This window comes from Bombus pascuorum, chromosome 3 (genome assembly GCF_905332965.1).
Source record: "Bombus pascuorum chromosome 3, iyBomPasc1.1, whole genome shotgun sequence".
NCBI lineage: Eukaryota > Metazoa > Arthropoda > Insecta > Hymenoptera > Apidae > Bombus > Bombus pascuorum.
In genome coordinates this window covers 1,623,674-1,643,862 of record NC_083490.1, presented here as the reverse complement: position 1 = coordinate 1,643,862, position 20,189 = coordinate 1,623,674, and the positions used below count along the sequence as shown (strand labels likewise).

General features: G+C 40.1%; 3 protein-coding genes across 9 annotated transcripts in view; 2 read left to right on the top strand and 1 right to left on the bottom strand.

Moving 5' to 3' along the window:
- Positions 1-8,390, top strand: part of LOC132904967 (ecdysone-induced protein 74EF-like) — a 143,882-nt gene extending 135,492 nt beyond the window's left edge. For all 5 annotated transcript variants that reach the window (XM_060955831.1, XM_060955834.1, XM_060955832.1 and 2 more), the window contains one exon: positions 4,839-8,390. In XM_060955831.1, the coding sequence (XP_060811814.1) occupies positions 4,839-5,389 (551 nt within the window). In that variant the 3' untranslated portion in view covers positions 5,390-8,390. The remainder of the gene's footprint in view (positions 1-4,838) is intronic.
- Positions 1-17,248, top strand: part of LOC132904961 (spectrin alpha chain) — a 225,218-nt gene extending 207,970 nt beyond the window's left edge. The window contains exons 1-8 of one of the 3 annotated variants that reach the window (XM_060955816.1): positions 8,753-8,864; positions 8,994-9,222; positions 9,302-9,533; positions 9,607-13,223; positions 13,307-13,351; positions 13,702-16,663; positions 16,789-16,955; positions 17,030-17,248. In XM_060955816.1, coding sequence (XP_060811799.1) covers positions 9,073-9,222; positions 9,302-9,533; positions 9,607-13,223; positions 13,307-13,351; positions 13,702-16,663; positions 16,789-16,955; positions 17,030-17,158 — 7,302 coding nt within the window. In that variant the 5' untranslated portion in view covers positions 8,753-8,864; positions 8,994-9,072 and the 3' untranslated portion in view covers positions 17,159-17,248. Of the gene's footprint in view, positions 1-8,752; positions 8,865-8,993; positions 9,223-9,301; positions 9,534-9,606; positions 13,224-13,306; positions 13,352-13,701; positions 16,664-16,788; positions 16,956-17,029 lie in introns of those variants that run through there. The other 2 variants (XM_060955817.1, XM_060955818.1) reach the window with 2 other exon arrangements.
- On the bottom strand, positions 16,978-19,820 carry LOC132904970 (WD repeat-containing protein 46). Its single transcript, XM_060955841.1, has 6 exons — positions 19,654-19,820; positions 18,864-19,552; positions 18,478-18,794; positions 18,075-18,399; positions 17,888-18,001; positions 16,978-17,833 (listed from the first exon to the last, which is right to left on the bottom strand). Exons 1-6 carry the CDS (start codon positions 19,664-19,666, stop codon positions 17,711-17,713), a joined length of 1,581 nt encoding a protein of 526 aa, XP_060811824.1. The 5' UTR covers positions 19,667-19,820; the 3' UTR covers positions 16,978-17,710.
- Positions 19,821-20,189: the final 369 nt, after the last annotated feature.

Here is a 20,189-nt window from a genome sequence, read left to right as displayed (position 1 = left end):
TACAGCACACGGTGCATCGGACTAGCCAGTCGCGAATGGTGGTGGAGAAGAGAGAAGGAGGAGAAGGATAGAGTAGTTAAGTTAGTCTGTCGGTCAGTGACTGCCTGACTTTCCCGGCGCAGCTGAAGGTCAACTCTCCCCTTCTCTCGACCTCATCCTCCTCATCCACCTCTCGCTCCTCCGTCTCTTCGTCTTCTTCCTCCTCCTACCCGCTTCTCCACCACCCGCTGAACTGCTGCTGTTGCCTCTCTCTCTCTCTCACTCTCTCTCTCTGTGTGTTTCTTTCGCTGTCGCTACCATGCTCCACCAACACTCTACGTGTGTCCAGTCTCATCTTTATCCTATCCTCTTTTTCTTCACCTTCCTTCCTCCCTATCTCTCTCTCTTTCTCGACGTATTCTTCGATACGCGCGCATATGCATTCTCCTATATACCGCTATAGACACGTCGTTCCTGAACCTATATCTCGTCTTTGTGTATCGGACGCGCATGCACCACTGCATGCGTGTATGTGCATATGCACACATAAACAAATATTGGTATCCACGACCGCTTTGTTTATACTGTACGAACAGTTTCGGTGCCTTTTCTTCTTCACACCGTGTCACACCATCCTTCTTCCGCTGCCGTTGCGCTCCTCGACGGGTTGAGGGTCATTCGTGCACTTAGGTGCACGCGGAATTCCGCCTCGAAGTCCTGGTACGTGAGAACTCGCTTTACAGTCACATCCTCCGCGACGTGTTTCTTTCGTCGTTCGTGTGAGCAGCTTCTTTCCTATACACGCACGCAAGCGCGCCCGCTCACGCACACACACACACACACACACACACACACGTGCGCACGTACGAATAATCGAAATTTATGTTTTCGGGTCGTAATAGCGAGCTAGGATGATTCCTCTCGTGCGAGTCGCCATCGGACGGAAATCAGCGGAGAAAGAGGATAAGAGCGTTTGCCGATCATTGTTTATCGTCGATTAAATACCATACGCGTCGATCGGTATTATCAACATTGTCGATCGTGTCCTTATCGATCTTTTTTTCTTCCATTATATTCCTTGATCACAGTTGCAAACAATATCGCCGTGGAGATAACCACTATCTGGGGAAGAAATAACGGTGCGTTTATTGGTACAGTAACTGGTCCGAAGGAAATCGTACGATAACTCTGGCGCGTATCTGAGTCTTCAATTAGTTAGCTATATGAATTGCCGATAATGCGAGTATCGGTATGTGTATACAGCGACATCTCGCTAAATGACGGGTTCATGGCTATTAACGTCACATACATAGATACGTCCCCGATGTATGTAAATATCTGCTGTCGCTTTTCTCCACTCTTTTCTTTTTTTTTTCCTTTCTTCTCGCTCGCCCATACACTGTATATCAGCTGCTTACAACTTGTATATTTTCATTGCCTTGGAAAAAGAATCAAATTCGCGCAAACCTCCGACGCTTCGACTTCCACGATTGATAAACGACGGGATATCGATATAAACAGCGCAATACTTGAAATTGATCGTCTGACTATCGTTTCTACCGGTTGCATCTGTTCATAGTCGTTCGTCATAATCACCTATCATCCGTTTTAACGTCTCTCTGCTCCGTGTGTGTCTGCGTCTACGTGTGTCTACCTATGTCTATGCATTCGCGTGGAATTTATTTTTCGAGTAATTATTCGAGTTACGACAGTGTACGTGAGAATCCGTTCTTCGTATAGAGACGCAGAGATTCCTCTTGCGTTGTCTTCACTTTCAGTTTACACGTCTCTTTACCCCATCTTGCCACTACCACTACCGATTCGTACGTTCCTGAATCTCCCCACCAGAGGCGCTCGAGATCATCTCCTCCCGCTTCCCCGTTTTTTTCTCTCGCGCTCTCCCTATATCCCTCCCTTCTTGCTATACTTGTACTTCCGGCCGCAAGGCTAACGCGAAATTCTCGCAAAATACATGAGAGCCACGACTCTGTGGATCACTTCGATCCTCCTTCCTAACCTCTCTCTCCCCCCACTCCTCTCTCTCTCTCTCTTTTATACGTATTTTTAACTATCGACTCGTTACCGGCTGTTTCGTCTAAACTTCCTGCCAACGCTGTCAGAAAGAAACGATCGACTACGTGGTCGACGAAAACATTATCATCGGAGCGGAAGCCACTTGTTCGTCCGTCTTCTTTCCTTCTCAGATTTTCCCCTTTAATTCCTCTTTTCCGTACTTAAGTTGCTTGTTCGAGAACGTGAGAGAATAAAACCGAAATGGTTGTGAGATAGAAGGCGAGGAATTACAGTTCGACCTGACGTGTAACAGATTTTTCCAAGCAGCGCGAGCTTGTCTATTACGCAAACGTTCGAGTGTCAATAGATTGATCGTTAAACTGTATCTCACGCCGGAACTCTGACTCTCGTTTGAAAGAGTAAGACGGCAGCGACGGTGTGTTCTATGCGTCACGAAACATTCATGTATATACGCGATGCATCGTCTCTCTAGCGGTCTCTCCCTTCGCTATACGACGTCCGTGGTATAGGTCAGTGAAGTAGTAGCTCCCCCACCACGCGACTCCTAGACAACGGGTCTACGATTGACTCATCTAGCCAGTCATACGGCGCGTAAACACGATCCACTCCAGCTGTTCTCGGCCGCTCTTTTACTCTTGATCTTCATTCTATCTCTGTCTGTTTTCGCTCCCTCCCTTCCTTCCTTCTTCCTACTTTGTATTTCTCTTTTTCCTCCTATTCTCGTTCTTTGTCCTCTCTGCTACCTCTTTTTCTCTTGTATAACCTATGTACACGGATCCTGAGAACAACGGGGCGTTCTCTTTATTTTTAGAGGCAGCTCGAGAATTTGGTTCCCTGCCTCCCCATCTTTTTGTCTGCCTTGCTCGCTTCGTTTTCTCTCTTTCCCTTTTTCTTTAACCTTCCCTCTTTGGCACCGGCTCGGAAGCAGAAAACGCTTCTCTCTTCGAATAGAGAAGAGGAATCGTTCAACCGCGTGGCGCGCCTCCGCGGAACTACGGGGAACGACGTATAGAACGCGAGAAAGAGGCACAGAGAGCGGCGGTGGAGGGTACGCAGAGAACGAGTTCCGATTTTAGCGCAGTCGCGGCGGCCTCAGAACGAGCGGCGCTATTATGCACTAGTAGCTTGATGGCGTCACCCGTGCAACCTTGGCTCGGGTCAGTCCTCTATCATACTGCAGCCAGAGTTCCCCTACCCTTTCGATCTTCGTTCTCTTTCTCGTATCTCACTCCCGTACTCTCCCTCTTACCTTCCTTCTCTCTCTCTCTCTCTTCATTTGGCTCCGCTTAACCCTCTCTTTACTCGACCACCACCTCTTCTCCTTCTCTTCGCTCACACATGGCACTAGCCACACGACCAGTGGCGTAAGAATACTTTCTATTTCGAGGCATCTCTGGAGTTCCACGTTTTTGCAGAGACCACGGAATCGTTTCGCCATACATGTTTCTGTCAGAATCTATATACTTTACTTATTCTGACAACGACAACGGTGGCATCGTGCAAATCGAAATAAATTCAGACAAACTATCCGATACAAACAGTCGTTTATGAAGTTCGAATCCTACGATCAGAGATAGTTTTACAACTCGTTTCCATATTTTGCTTTTTTCCTAGCATCGTAGTTACATGGTCGATGTCATCGATCCATTCATTAATAGAACTGTTCGCGGGGAGTTAGTTTGAAAAAGTGCATCGCGTTAGTCGCCGCTACGCCCACGACTATGTACAACCGAGAGCTGTAACTAACCTCCCCACAACGGGGCGCGTAAACGATGTTTCCAGCGTCCGCAGATCGCGTATCCGATTTGACGGGTCGCGCGTATGCACGTTTCCTGTGCTACGAGTCACGAAATCGAGATCGATCGTGACCGCCTGAGAGAAAAAAGGTTATCGAGACGAAGCCGCGAGAGAGCTCATCCCGAAGCATCAATCATCCGGTGACAGAAACGGCAAACCACCGACAACGATGCTCCGTGGACAGCTATTAATAGTTCATTGCACGGTTAAGTACGATGTATACTTGAGGCGCATTGCGAAAATATTGATGCCGCGCAACGAATTGACTGCCAGTGAAGATTTTAAACACGTTAGACCGTGATCAGTGGAATTGGACTGCCTATGATCAGTAGAATAGGACAATCAAATCGAATGTCAAATAGAATTCGTGACCTGCGAAAACGAGCAACTACTGTTGTCTGATGAGTCATAAATCCAAACTATATTCGAACTACGAATAGAACTGTATTTTTTAAAGTTACTGTGAGAATAAGTTTATATATTGGACATTCAAAAACGCCATACATTCGATAACTATTTGGAATTTTTTTGAATAAGAAACATAAATGAACTTTTATGTTCGTAAAATGATCGAGTTAAAAAAAAAAAAAATGAATCAAGCGTGATTAAAATTCATTTATTCCATAATACGCCCATGCTGTGACGCGTATCTGATGAGCATGTTAAAAAAGTAGTAGCTGTCGCACAAAATTCCATTTTTTTTACGTACAAATGGATCGATCCTTTCTTTCACAAGCAAAAAGTGTAATGGCCGAATTCAATTTGTGATTAATTCGATGGCAACCTACATTGCCTTCTAATGGCAACAGCTACGCTGGTGCCATCTGACGGAAATTGCGCAAACGTAAATGATGACCACATTTATAATTATAAATAATAAGTACATATGATACATGTTATACTGCGCAGTTAACTTTCAGCTTAATTATTTATATGAAAATATTAATCGATTAAAATATCGTTACTAATTTATATTAAGAGACGATCGATAAGTCTGTATTCAATGATATTTTTTCCTCTGTTTACAGTGTCTGAGAGCTATAGCAGTTACGTAAATTCGATGTACGCCAGTGGAGCCCAATTTGCCACCCCCTGCACTCCTAGCCCACCACGGGGACCCGGTGGAGTTCCAACGAGCGTGATTCAAGCAGCAACCAGCTCGGTTTCCGATGACCTGTACCTGCTGGAATTAGGTTTCCCCCCACGGTCGAAAAAGAACAAACTAAAAAAGCCGCGTCAAGGGGATGGCGCCGCGGTGAAGAGAAAATCTCGCGAAGGTTCGACGACGTATCTATGGGAATTTTTATTGAAATTGCTACAGGACCGAGAGTACTGTCCCCGATACATCAAATGGACGAATCGCGAACGAGGTGTCTTCAAATTGGTGGACAGCAAGGCGGTTTCTCGTCTATGGGGTTTACACAAGAATAAACCGGACATGAACTATGAGACCATGGGCAGAGCCCTGCGTTATTATTATCAGCGCGGTATCCTGGCGAAAGTTGACGGACAAAGGCTGGTCTATCAGTTTGTGGACGTGCCGAAAGATATTATAGAAATTGACTGTACCGGCGCGTGAGACAGGGTTCGTCCTTCGAGGGAACAGCAGCACGAGAGACGAGCTGTACGGGAAAAGAGTGATTCGTGTATTCGTGCCGCGATCTTACGCGAGAACTTATCGTTGTCATTATCATCGTCGAGCAGCTCTTCCTGCCACAATGTGCCCACTTGGCACAACCCTCAGACGATCTAAAGCATGCCCTCTCTCTGACTTCGTTTGTTCCTTGTATTATAAGTATATACCTATAAAGATATGTATATTAACTCGCGAATAGCGGATGCGCATGCGCAACAACGCTACCCGCAAGAGGATGAATGTTTTGTTTTTGTCGACGCGACAGCTGCCACGGTATACGTATACAATTATATGTATATCGTTAATTTCGTCCTCCTTTGGTCTTTCTTTTTTTTGTTACTCTTTGACGGTGTACGTCGATAGTAATCGTACTAAGCTTTACAACGTCTAATATATATAAATGTATATTATACATATATATGTATACGTTGAGCTCGTTCAAATTTGTACAAAATTTAGTTCTTAAAGATGCTACGGCACAAATGTTATTAAATGTATTTTAATCGAGAGTAAATGAAGAATGAAAAAAATAAGATGAATCTATCACTTAACGTATAAACGGGATATAGGCGAACAGTTGTACATTCAAGAGCGCGATAAATTATTTATTGTATATTAGACGATTATATGTTACCTAGAACGAGAAAAAGAAGCAGAAATTGTTACATACGTGTCGACGAAGGGAACCATAAGGAAGCAAAGGGGAAGTAAAACTTATATAAAGTGCACGCACGCGAACGTGGAGAGTTTAAAGAAAAATAAAAAGAAAAAAAAAAAAATGAAACGAAATGAGGGCTGTGAAAAGATTCAGAAAGGAGAAAAATATGAGTGCAGAAATGATAAAGATGTTGAAAAAGTTTTACGGAGCGAGCTCAGGGAGAGGTTACACATATATACAAACACACACGCCTGTACACTACACGTCTACACAGACACACACACACACACACACACACACACACACTGTACACACACTATATTTTTTTAAATATAAGCAAAAAAGGGCGACTCTTCTATTTGAGCTGAGGGTTCAACAATGTAAGGTGCTGGCTATACACACGAGGTCCAAGAATGTTATTTAGCAAGCTAGTGTTATTAATTCATAAAAAAATTATTGAAACAGACGTATATCTCTGTATATATAAAAATACACCTTTAGTATATATATTATTGAATATTATATATATATTATATGAATATATATTGTATGTTATGTAGTAAATGGAGCGAGTTAACGTGTCTATGAGATTCTTCTGTCACGTCTGCGTAGAAGGAAGTTTAAATAACCGTCTATCCGTACGATGTCTCTATTCGTGTCTTATATATCTTATATGTGTATGTGTGTATATATATATATGTATATATGTATATATGTATATACACACACATGTATATATATATATATGTATGTATATAAAAAAAGCAATCACTGTGGAAGCATTATCGTTTTTCTTTTGTGTTGCATGTTTTTTTATAAGTTCTCCACATTAGGATCAAACGATAATGAATCAATTTGCACGGTCAGCGATTCGATTACGTGGCCCGCAAGGGAAAAAAAACGCACATCCGCGTGGTTTTCATGCTCAGCTAGAATCAGAGATATCGTACTTTTCTAAACGTTTAGAGTATAATAGCCTTCTTGATGTACGGGGCAGAGCGTTCGAAAGATGATAAGTTAGAGAGAAAATTAATTTATTGAGCAGCAGCCCGCCCCTGAATACGGACGTGACGTGCGAGTGCAAGCGTATCCTATAGAAATAAGTTTTGTACATAAAAATTCGTTGAGAGCATACTTAGAAGAACATTACGCTGGTTAATCTTCGTAATCGTGGATAAATGAAAAGAAACAAAAGAAAACGAGAAATAGGAGAGAGACAGGTAGAACACGAGAGATACGAACGCGACCATACCTCTAAGGTGTGTCACCTCTCGCTGCAAGTTGTTCTTCTTGACGATCATCTCCAAACATTTCGGAGAAGAAAACGGTAATACAGTAAATAATAGATAAAAAAAAAAAAAAAAAACGATCAAGTGCTGCCAATAATGCCTGTAAACGGTCCCTTGCATTTTTTTGCCACTTAAAAAAGGAAACGATGGAAAAGGAACAATGAGCATAAAAAGAATTAATACGCGCGATTTATTCGAATCAAGAAGAAATGTCTTGGGACGCCAGACATACCAGATGATACAAAGCGAATTGCCTTCTTGTAATTAACAAAGACGTGTTGCCTTCTAACAAAGAAAACATATTAAAGAAAAAAATTCTAGCAATTTGTATTTGTAATACAATCGACTTGTCCGGGTACTTAAAGAAAACCTTTAACCCTGTATATCATCCCCCCTTTGTCAGCATAGAGTTTTGTAACTTTTGTCAAGAGAAACATAATAATAATGATAATAATAGTAATGAAAAAAAAAGATAAAAAAAATTGAGAAGCGTTTTTGGTACACGAAGACTTTTTTCATATCGCACTTTGCATACACGTATCAGATGAAAAATATACTTAAAAAATACAATAAAAAAAGATAAGATGAATATAATGAAAGAGAGGGAGTGAGAGAGAGAGAGAGAGAGAGAGAGAGAGAGAGAGGGAGAGAGAGAGAGAGAGAGAATGAAATGAAATACATCAGAGTACAATGGACAAAAAAGCAAGTACCTATAAATAGTACCACTTCTATACATAACATCCACTTATAAACAATGAATGGACATTGCAACAAAAAAATCCTATTTTTAGGTAAATTAAATTTACATATACATAACAATTGACTACGCTACAAGATATTTTAACAAATAAGACTTTACTGTAATAGGGATAAATCTATAATTATTTACCTGTAAAATAATACGAAGACACGATGGATTGACGTAAGGAACTGTAATGTAACGTTCTGTGATTCGTTGTTTGTAGGTGAAATTTAATAAAAGATTACTGTATCATAATTTTAATATTTTTTTATACCCTTCTTCCTAAAAAAAGAAAGATTAATCATACATATCATTATATTTGAAATCAAATCAAATTTTTATTTTTGAAATAACATTAAATACAATCATAGAATAAATGATTAAACAAGTTTCTTGAAATCAATTTATCATCGAAGTGAAGACAAGATAAGATAAAATTAAATTGTCAAATTGTAAGTTTCTCATTGGTGTTTAGAAACTGCTTGTTAGAATAATTACGCTTCAGTGACGTAATAGTTATATATAAAGGTGATTGCTGGTAATTGATAAGATACGTACCTAAAGAGAAGCTTTCATTGGTTCCACGTATCATTGGTCGACCAATCAGTGACGTAGCTTTAAGAGAAAGTATTTCACTGCTCGTTACACACGTAGATGATTCCAGTTAATATCGAACTTTGGAGAACGTCACTTGTCAGCGGTATATTGCATTCGGAAGCATTGTACGAGGTACGTATCGCTTTTATATTGTTTTTACATTGTATATTATGCAAACAATCGTCCAAATTCGTAATTGTGAAACGATGTCAAAAGACGAACGCATTGTTGAAGCTTTAATTATTGATTTCACTATATCAGTCAACCTTACCACACCCTGTGGCCATTTTGGACCGTAGAGAATTGTCTACAGAACGTCAAACGCAAAGTGTTGTTCGAAATGGATCAGATTACGCCAAAGGAAGTGAAAATCTTGGAAAATCCTGAGGACATTCAAGAACGGAGAGAGCAAGTTCTCAGTCGATATGCGAATTTCAAGGCAGAAGCTAGGAACAAGAGAGATAAACTTGAGGACTCCCGTCGCTTTCAAGTATATTTTTGATCGTTCAATTTTTATTTCTGTTCAATTTTTATTGTTCACATTGGTAACGATATTCGTTCGTTTATAGTATTTTAAGCGAGATGCGGACGAACTCGAAGGATGGATTTTTGAAAAACTGCAAGCTGCTTCGGACGAAAGCTACAAAGATCCTACCAACCTTCAGGCAAAGATACAGAAACATCAAGCTTTCGAAGCGGAAGTTGCAGCTCATTCTAATGCTATAGTGTCATTAGATAATACCGGATCAGAGATGATAGCTCAACACCATTTTGCAAGCGATGTCATTAGTAAAAGATTAAGTAAGTTTCCATTGATATCGAGTTTATGTTATTATTTTATATCTTGAAATTAACAATCAAATTTATCTTGCAGTGGATCTTCATCAGTTATGGGTGTTGCTGCTCTCTAGATTGGCAGACAAGGGTCTTAAATTACAACAAGCCCTAGTACTTGTACAATTTATTCGACATTGTGACGAAGTAATGTTTTGGATTCATGACAAGGAAGCATTTGTAACAACGGACGAATTTGGTCATGACTTGGAACACGTTGAAGTACTCCAAAGGAAATTTGACGAATTCCAAAAGGATATGGCTAGCCAAGAATACAGAGTAACAGAAGTAAACGAACTGGCAGATAAACTTCTTTTGGATGGGCATCCTGAACGTGATACCATCCTACGTAGGAAGGAGGAACTCAACGAATCCTGGCAAAGATTGAAGCAGCTTGCTGTTTTGAGACAAGAGAAACTTTTTGGTGCGCACGAAATTCAGAGATTTAACCGAGATGCCGATGAAACAATGGCTTGGATCGCAGAAAAGGATGTTGTTCTATCTTCAGACGATTTTGGACGTGACCTTGCAAGCGTACAAACCTTACAAAGAAAGCATGAGGGCATAGAACGTGATTTGGCAGCTTTAGAGGATAAAGTTTATACATTGGGAGCAGAGGCAGATCGTCTTGCAGCCATTCATCAAGCAGATCATTCGAAACAGATTCAAGCTAAACGCGCAGAGATCTTGCAGTCGTGGGAGAGCTTAACGGCAAAAGCAAAAGAACGTCGTCTGAAGCTCGATGAATCGTACTATTTGCATAGATTTTTGGCAGATTACAGAGACTTGGTTTCTTGGATGAACGACATGCGCGCGATTATATCGGCAGACGAACTAGCTAAAGACGTTGCTGGTGCAGAAGCTCTTGTTGAAAGACATCAGGAGCACAAGGGAGAAATTGATGCTAGAGCCGACAGCTTCGATGCGACTACTTTGGCTGGCAACAAGCTACTGGAAAAGAAACATTATGCTGCCGAAGAAGTAACCAGAAAATTGAATTCTCTCGCCGAAGATAAGCAGTCACTTTTGAGCCTTTGGGAAAAGCGAAAGATTTTGTACGAACAATGCATGGACTTGCAGCTATTCTACCGTGATACGGAACAAGCGGATGCATGGATGGCTAAACAGGAAGCATTTTTAGCGAACGAAGACCTGGGTGATTCCCTTGACAGCGTAGAAGCTCTTATTAAGAAGCACGAAGATTTCGACAAGTCTTTGGCAGCTCAGGAGGAAAAGGTCAAGATATTGGACGACTTTGCCGGCAAGTTGATAGAAGGAGAACATTATGCAGCTGACGATGTAGCGCAAAGACGTCAACTTCTGTTAGAAAGACGTGCCGTTCTTCTTGAAAAATCTGCTCAAAGAAGACGCCGTTTAGAGGACGCGTACAAACTACAGCAATTCGAACGCGACTGCGATGAAACAAAGGGTTGGGTAAACGAGAAACTCAAATTTGCCACTGATGATAGCTATTTGGATCCCACTAACTTAAATGGAAAAGTACAGAAACATCAGAACTTTGAGCAAGAATTAAACGCCAACAGAACTCGTATGGAAGAGATGGTAGCTACTGGTCAAGAATTAATCGAGAGTGGTCACTATGCCAGTGATAGAATTCGCACTCGTACCGATGAAATTATGTCTCTGTGGGAAAGTCTTACTCATGCCAGTGAAAAGAAAGGTGCTAAGCTGCAAGAAGCCTCCCAACAACAACAATTTAATCGTACCGTCGAGGATATTGAGTTATGGCTGTCAGAAGTAGAAGGACAACTGATGTCTGAGGATTATGGCAAAGATCTAACCAGTGTGCAAAATCTTCAAAAGAAGCATGCTCTTTTGGAAGCCGACGTCACATCCCATTCGGATAGAATCGACAGCATTGCCCAAGCTGCAGATCAGTTTGTGAAATCAGGACATTTTGATGCAGACAACATCAAGGCTAAGCAGGAACAACTACAAGCTCGATACGCTGCACTTCAACAGCCCATGAGCATTCGTAAACAACGACTTCTCGACTCACTGCAGGTACAACAGTTATTCAGAGATATAGAGGACGAAGAAGCTTGGATCCGCGAAAAAGAACCAGTTGCAGCGTCCACCAACCGTGGACGCGATCTCATTGGTGTACAAAATCTACAGAAGAAGCATCAAGCTGTTTTAGCAGAAATAAATAATCACGAACCACGTGTAGCTGCTGTTTGTCAAGCAGGTGCGTCAATGTTGCAAGAAAGCCACTTCGCCGCTGAGGAAATTAGCCAACGTTTGGCTGCATTGGATGAGCATTGGGGACAACTGAAAGAGAAAGCCAGACAACGTAAGAATGACCTGGATGATTCCCTTCAGGCACATCAGTACTTTGCTGATGCTAATGAAGCTGAGTCCTGGATGAAGGAGAAACGACCTATAGTTATGAATGCTGACTATGGAAAAGACGAAGATAGTTCTGAGGCTCTTTTAAAGAAACACGAGGCATTGGTCAGTGATCTGGAGGCATTTGCAAGTACCATAGCTGCTCTTAGAGACCAGGCTGCTTCTTGTCGTCAACAGGAAACTCCTACTATTGATATTACTGGCAAAGAGTGTGTGGTGGCTCTCTATGACTATACAGAGAAGTCACCAAGAGAAGTTTCCATGAAAAAGGGCGACACTTTGACTCTGTTGAATTCTAATAACAAAGATTGGTGGAAAGTTGAAGTAAATGATCGTCAAGGTTTTGTTCCAGCTGCCTATGTAAAGAGGGTAGAACCCGAGGCAGGATTAAGCGCTTCTCAACAGAATCTTGCCAGAGAACAAAGTTCCATAGCTGCCAGACAAGCTCAAATAGAAGCTCAGTATGATGATCTCTTGAGACTTGCGCACGAAAGACAAAATAAACTCAATGAAACAGCCAAGGCTTATGTACTTGTCAGGGAAGCTGCAGAATTGGCCACTTGGATTAAGGATAAAGAGAATCACGCTCAAGTGCAGGACGTTGGCGAGGATCTAGAACAGGTAGAGGTAATGCAGAAGAAATTCGATGATTTCCAGGCAGACTTGAAGGCCAACGAGGTTCGGTTAGCTGAAATGAACGAGATTGCTGTACAGTTAATGAGTCTTGGGCAGACAGAAGCTGCCCTGAAGATTCAAACGCAGATACAGGATCTAAACGAAAAATGGACTAGCTTGCAAACTCTCACTGCGGAACGTGCTAATCAACTTGGTTCTGCTCACGAGGTTCAACGATTCCATCGTGACGTCGATGAGACCAAGGACTGGATTCGAGAGAAGGATGCTGCATTGAACAACGACGATCTTGGAAAAGATTTACGCAGCGTTCAGGCTTTGCAGCGCAAACACGAGGGTCTGGAAAGAGATTTGGCTGCCTTGGGAGATAAAATTAAGCAGCTAGATGAAACGGCTAATCGCTTGATGCAATCACATCCTGAAACTGCTGAACAGACCTACGCCAAACAGAAAGAGATCAATGAAGAATGGACTCAACTGACGGCAAAAGCTAATAGTAGGAAGGAAAAGTTGCTAGATTCTTATGATCTGCAACGTTTCCTTAGTGATTATAGAGACCTGATGGCTTGGATCAACTCGATGATGGGTTTAGTCGCATCAGAGGAGCTGGCTTCAGATGTGACCGGTGCGGAAGCTCTCCTAGAACGACACCAGGTGAGTTGATCAATTAAAAAGTTATTAATATTGAAATGGTCCAATGCTCACACGGTCGTTCACGAGTCATTCATGAATTATAGAATCACAGAGCAGAGATAGACGCACGATACGGCATACTTCCAGAGGTACTGAAAAGTTTAAGAGAGCATGGAGCAAAACTGTGCGACTTTGTCTCTGAATACATTCTTTATAATTAATCACTTTTGGTATATTTTTTCTGTTGTTTCTAAATCTCTGTTTTATAAGAAAAGAACAGATTGGCAAATCGATGTTTTAGTAATGAAGACACCGCCTTATTAACACTTATGGAGTACTATCAACGCTTCTTATAGTGTAATCGCTGCCTTTTCCGCTTATCGTAGTCTCTATTGTCGAGTGGATTGAGATACGTGTAAAATATGCGTGTGAATTTATATCGAGGATGTTAAAGTAGTATACGTGAATCTATGTGACCCTAATTTCGTTTATGTTATAGGAACATCGCATGGAGATCGACGCCAGAGCAGGTACTTTCCAGGCATTCGAACTTTTTGGTCAGCAGCTTTTACAATCCAGTCACTATGCCAGTGTCGAGATTCAAGAAAAACTCGAATCTATGGCTGAAGCACGCCAAGAATTAGAGAAAGCTTGGATCCAACGACGTATGCAGCTAGATCAAAACTTGGAGCTACAATTGTTCTGCAGAGATTGCGAGCAAGCTGAGAACTGGATGAGCGCCCGAGAAGCTTTCTTAAGCAGTGCAGACACTGTTGATAGTAGCGACAACGTAGAGGCTCTCATTAAGAAACACGAGGACTTTGACAAAGCTATCAATGCTCACGAAGAGAAGATTGCCACATTGCAGACTCTGGCTGATCAGTTAATCGCTGCAGAACATTATGCTGCAAAACCAATTGACGATAGACGTTGCCAAGTCCTGGACCGCTGGAAGCATTTGAAGGATGCTCTTATTGAGAAACGTTCCAAGTTAGGAGAGTCTCAAACTCTGCAACAATTCTCCCGAGATGCCGATGAGATGGAAAATTGGATTGCTGAGAAACTGCAATTGGCTACTGAGGAGAACTACAAGGATCCAGCTAATATTCAATCAAAACATCAGAAACACCAAGCATTTGAGGCTGAATTGGCAGCGAATGCGGACAGAATTCAATCTGTATTGGCTATGGGAGGTAATTTAATCGAGAAACACCAATGTGCTGGTTCTGAGGACGCTGTACAAAAGAGGCTAGCGTCAATTGCCGATCAATGGGAATATCTTACCCAGAAGACTACGGAGAAGTCGATGAAGCTGAAAGAAGCCAATAAACAGCGTACATATATTGCTGCTGTTAAAGATCTAGATTTCTGGCTTGGTGAAGTGGAAAGCTTGCTTACGTCCGAAGATGCTGGCAAAGATCTAGCTTCTGTACAAAATTTAATGAAAAAGCACCAGTTGGTTGAGGCTGACATTCAAGCACACGAAGAAAGGATAAAGGACATGAATGCGCAAGCAGATTCGCTGATTGAAAGTGGACAATTTGACGCAGCTGGTATCCAAGAGAAACGACAGAGTATAAACGAGCGTTATGAGAGAATTCGTAACCTCGCTGCTCATAGGCAGGCAAGGTTGAACGAAGCAAACACTTTGCACCAATTCTTCAGGGACATCGCCGATGAAGAGTCTTGGATCAAGGAGAAAAAGCTACTAGTTGGATCAGACGACTATGGTCGTGATCTCACTGGCGTACAAAACTTGAAGAAGAAACACAAGAGACTGGAGGCAGAGTTAGGTAGTCACGAGCCTGCTATACAAGCCGTTCAAGAAGCAGGAGAGAAATTGATGGACGTCTCTAATTTGGGAGTGCCCGAAATTGAGCAACGTTTAAAGCTACTCAACCAAGCATGGGCTGAATTAAAACAGCTAGCAGCCAATAGAGGACAGAAACTGGATGAGTCCCTAACTTATCAACAATTTTTAGCAAAAGTAGAAGAGGAAGAAGCTTGGATCACAGAAAAACAGCAGTTGCTGTCGGTCGAAGATTATGGTGACACTATGGCTGCTGTTCAGGGCTTACTGAAAAAACATGACGCGTTTGAAACTGACTTTGCAGCTCACGGTGAACGTTGCAAAGACATTTGCGAAGCAGGGGAAGCTTTGATCAAGGCTGGAAATCATCGTGCGGACGCTATAGGACAAAGATGTGCCCAACTTCGTAACAAATTGGAACAACTTGGTGCTCTTGCTGCTAGGAGAAAGACACGACTTAATGATAATTCGGCTTATTTGCAGTTTATGTGGAAGGCAGATGTTGTTGAATCCTGGATCGCTGACAAGGAAACTCACGTACGCTCAGAGGAATTCGGACGAGACTTGTCTACCGTTCAGACACTGCTGACTAAACAGGAAACATTTGATGCTGGATTGCATGCCTTTGAACACGAAGGAATTCAGAACATCACTTCTTTGAAGGAAATGCTAGTCGATTCTGGTCATGATCAGACGCCTAGTATTCAAAAACGTCATGCGGATGTTATTGCTCGATGGCAGAAGCTTCTGGCCGATTCTGACGCGAGAAAGCAACGCTTGCTAAGAATGCAAGATCAGTTCAGACAAATTGAAGAATTGTATTTGACATTCGCTAAGAAAGCCTCTGCTTTCAACTCGTGGTTTGAGAACGCAGAAGAAGATTTGACAGACCCTGTGCGATGTAACAGTATCGAAGAAATTCGAGCTCTCAGAGAAGCACATGCACAATTCCAAGCGAGCTTATCCTCGGCAGAAGCAGACTTTGAAGCTTTAGCTGCCCTTGACAGGCAAATCAAGAGCTTCAATGTTGGCCCCAATCCGTACACATGGTTCACAATGGAAGCATTAGAAGATACCTGGCGTAATTTACAGAAGATAATTAAAGAACGCGACGTGGAGCTTGCTAAAGAAGCTCAACGGCAAGAAGAGAATGACAAGTTGCGCAAAGAGTTTGCTAAACATGCTAATGCATTCCATCAGTGGCTAGCGGAGACAAGAACGTCTATGATGGAAGGATCAGGATCATTAGAACAACAATTGGAAGCAACAAAGAGGAAGACTCAAGAGGTTCGTGCTCGTCGTCAAGATCTAAAGAAGATCGAAGACTTGGGAGCTATTTTGGAAGAACATCTAATTTTGGACAATCGTTACACGGAACATAGTACCGTAGGCTTGGCACAACAATGGGATCAGTTAGATCAACTGGGAATGCGTATGCAACACAACTTGGAACAACAAATACAAGCACGCAACCAATCTGGTGTTTCTGAAGACGCGCTCAAAGAATTCTCGATGATGTTCAAACACTTCGACAAGGACAAGAGCGGTCGTCTAAATCACCAGGAATTCAAATCATGTTTGAGGGCCCTTGGTTACGATTTACCAATGGTAGAAGAAGGCCAGCCTGATCCGGAATTCGAAAACATTTTAGGTATATTTTATACGTATATTTATTATGTCATTAAATGCAGATAAATTAGATAATTAATGAAAGGCAGAAGTTCTTGTTTGTATATTGAAACAGTGTAATATGCTATCTTTTTGTTTATTTTGCAGATATCGTTGATCCGAATAGGGATGGTTACGTATCGTTACAAGAATATATGGCGTTTATGATTAGCAAGGAAACCGAGAATGTACAAAGTTCCGAAGAAATCGAAAATGCTTTCCGTGCTATTACTGCGGCAGATCGGCCATATGTTACGAAAGAAGAATTATATGCTGTAAGTATAGAATTACCAAATATACAATTATCAATTTATTTAGTGTATATTAACAATATTTCATATATGCTTAGAATCTTACCAAGGAGATGGCTGATTACTGTGTTGCTCGTATGAAACCTTACGTCGATCCAAAAACGGAGCGACCAATCACAGGAGCCTTGGATTATATCGAATTTACTCGCACTCTTTTCCAAAATTAGTTGTAGTTACAACAGTTATTAAATTATAGAATATGTTACAATTAAACTATTGGATGCTTACTTATTTTATTAAATACCTTGATACTTCAATACCATATGTCTAATCAATTATTTATCTTGATTTTATTTATACCGCACTTTGCACTACTTTGTATTAATACATATGCTATCGATAAAGAATCATGAGAAATAAATTATACTCTTTATGTATAACAATCTATACATATATATAAATTCAGTATCAATTAATTAAGAAAGTTTACTTTTTTTAACAAGATTTTATTTAGATTATACGAAAGGTTGTCCGAAAAGTGCCTTTCTTTCGCAAACATGTTTTTTACAACAATGCACCTTCATAAAAACGTGAAACCAAATCTGTGAAATGTTGCGGTGTTTATCTCAACAGAACAAAATGGACCGTTGTGAAAAAACGTTGTGCGTCTATTATTTCCTCAAAACGAGAGAAACTTTTTGGACAACCTAATATTTGAAAAATTGCAGAAAGATATAAAATAGAAATGCATTTTTTCTAATAGCTTGAACAATGTTGTATTATTTATTTGTTCTTCTATTAGGTTTTGGTAAAAATCTATTTAGTATTCCATAATCCCTCTGAGGTCCTGCTTCCTTGGTATTTGATCGCATGTTTGCTTGGCGAAGTACATCGATAGTTTCCTGAAAGAAATAATTCCTAGCATTCTAATATACATATACAAAAAAATCACTTACCTTTCGTCTCAATTCTTTTAGAATTTTCTTAGTCTTAATCACTTTAGCTGTTCCTCCTTTTCCTTTAGCTTTCGTTCTACGAGGTTTGAAATTTATATTCTTTGGTTTGAGATACTATAAAAATATATAAATAATTATTTATATGATTACTAAGAAATTTAAATGATTTAACTCTTTAAATGCTCACCAAGAATTTCTTTTCAGCTTCTATTTTATCTTTAAGAGTGGGAACGTCTACTTCTGCTATAGCAAATGGTTCCAAACATATTAGTTCTGGTTGAATCTTGTCTAATAGTGCTTTTATTTCAGCTTCACGTCTCTGAGTTTTAGTTTGAAATGGATTACTTTCAAGAGCATCAAAATTAGGTTCTCCACTTCCAGGTACTAGAAGAGAAGATACTTCTCTCAGTGTACCAATACCTAAAACGTCTTCATATGGACAAAATTGCATACTTGTCACTGGCCACTTGGTTCTGTGACGTAAATAAGGTTTCATTCCATCACCCGAAAATCTATAAAAACGACAAGCTATAAAAATGTATATATCATTCTTATTATCGTATAGACATAAATTATCGCATAATATTTACCGATGAACTTCAACGACATTTCCCATTGCCATTGCTACTTGGCCAGTCTGACTGTAAGATAAATGGTAAATAGGAGAACGTACGCGATAATTATGCACGGGACCTGCTAACTGTCTGATGTCCCATATTTTTATGAATCTGTCCAGACAACTAGTTGCCATGTAAGTTCCATAAGGATGAATTGCACAGGCAGATATTCCATGTTTATGGCACAACATTTTTGCCAAAGGATCCCTACTGTTTGGAGACCACATAGAAATCACTCCTCTTGAATCACCCACACAAAGCACAGCATTATCAGGATTTTGTGTCATTACCTTAAAAATAGGCAATTATAATATCACGTAGTATCCCTACAGAAAAGTGTCAAATATACTCAAGCTTACTACAATACGTCCTAATTTGGAATTAACAGATGCTACAAATTTGCCTATAGAAATATCCAACCATGACAAGTAACCATCATCAGATCCACTGGCAAGCAAAAAGTGATAAGGTAAAAATTCTAATTTATTAATTCTGTGCATTCTTTTCAAACAATGGAGTTCAATTCCTTGGTTATCATATATAAACACCCATTCTTTTTGCGCTACAGCAAACATTGTTTCTATATGAAGCCATGATACATCAAGTACCGATTCCATTACATTTATTTCACAGGCTAAACTTTTTGTGACCCAATCTAAAGCCGCTACATGGCCTCTCCCCCCACCTAGTACTAAGTGTCTGCCATTTCTTGTATATTTTATCTGATATGGGCCAAACTCTAAATTTAGTGTAAAATTCTTAACTGCAGAAGTTATATCCACATTGTCTGCAATTTGCTTTTGTTTGTATTGCACTGTTATTTCCCCAGGATCAGCTTCTAAGCAACCATAATCTTCTGTCAAAAGTAATTCAGTGCGCGCAGTATCCGTTATTGTATTATGAAAAGTATTCTCTCTTTTTTGTAATTTCTGTCTTATTACTTTATTTGTTATATTAGTTGATGTCGCCCTTAAATCGATTCCTTTGCCTTTATTATGTTTCGCTAACTGTTCTTTATCAATTCCTACTCGTTCACGATATTTTTTTCCTGTAAATATTATCAAACAGTTAGTCTTTAAACGTACGCATACGAAATAAAATTATAGTAATGAATAGAAAAACGCATATATAAAATATAAACTTAAGTACTTGTAGGTTTCATCTTGTTCTCGAAACTAAGACAATAACAATTATTATTTTAAATATGGAAACTCAAATGTACCACTTGATCTTAATCCTAACCAAACCACATACGATCATCGAAAACCACGGTCATGTACAACCGTGTCCCTACTTCTAGCATCTTTGGTAATCACGGAAGACGCCATAATTATTTGAAGTTTAAATCAAAGTTTACGGAAGAAACAGTATATTCTTATTTTTAGGTGTTTTCAAAAGATGACCGTTATTCTAAATAAATTTTAGAGTTTTATGTAATTGGATTAAGTATAACTATTGTATTAAATGCACGAAGTATTAAGAAATAAAGAAGATATAAATTTTTAATAATAATTATTTTTTATGATAATCAATATTTAAAATTACAATATTTCGTAGAGAAGAAAATATATAATTTCAGAAAAAATACTAAAGACCATTAATCAAAAAGATATTGTAATTATAATAATATTTAATGTTAAATTTTGTTAGTTTGTTTAATTTAAATATTTCCAAACTTGTGTCCT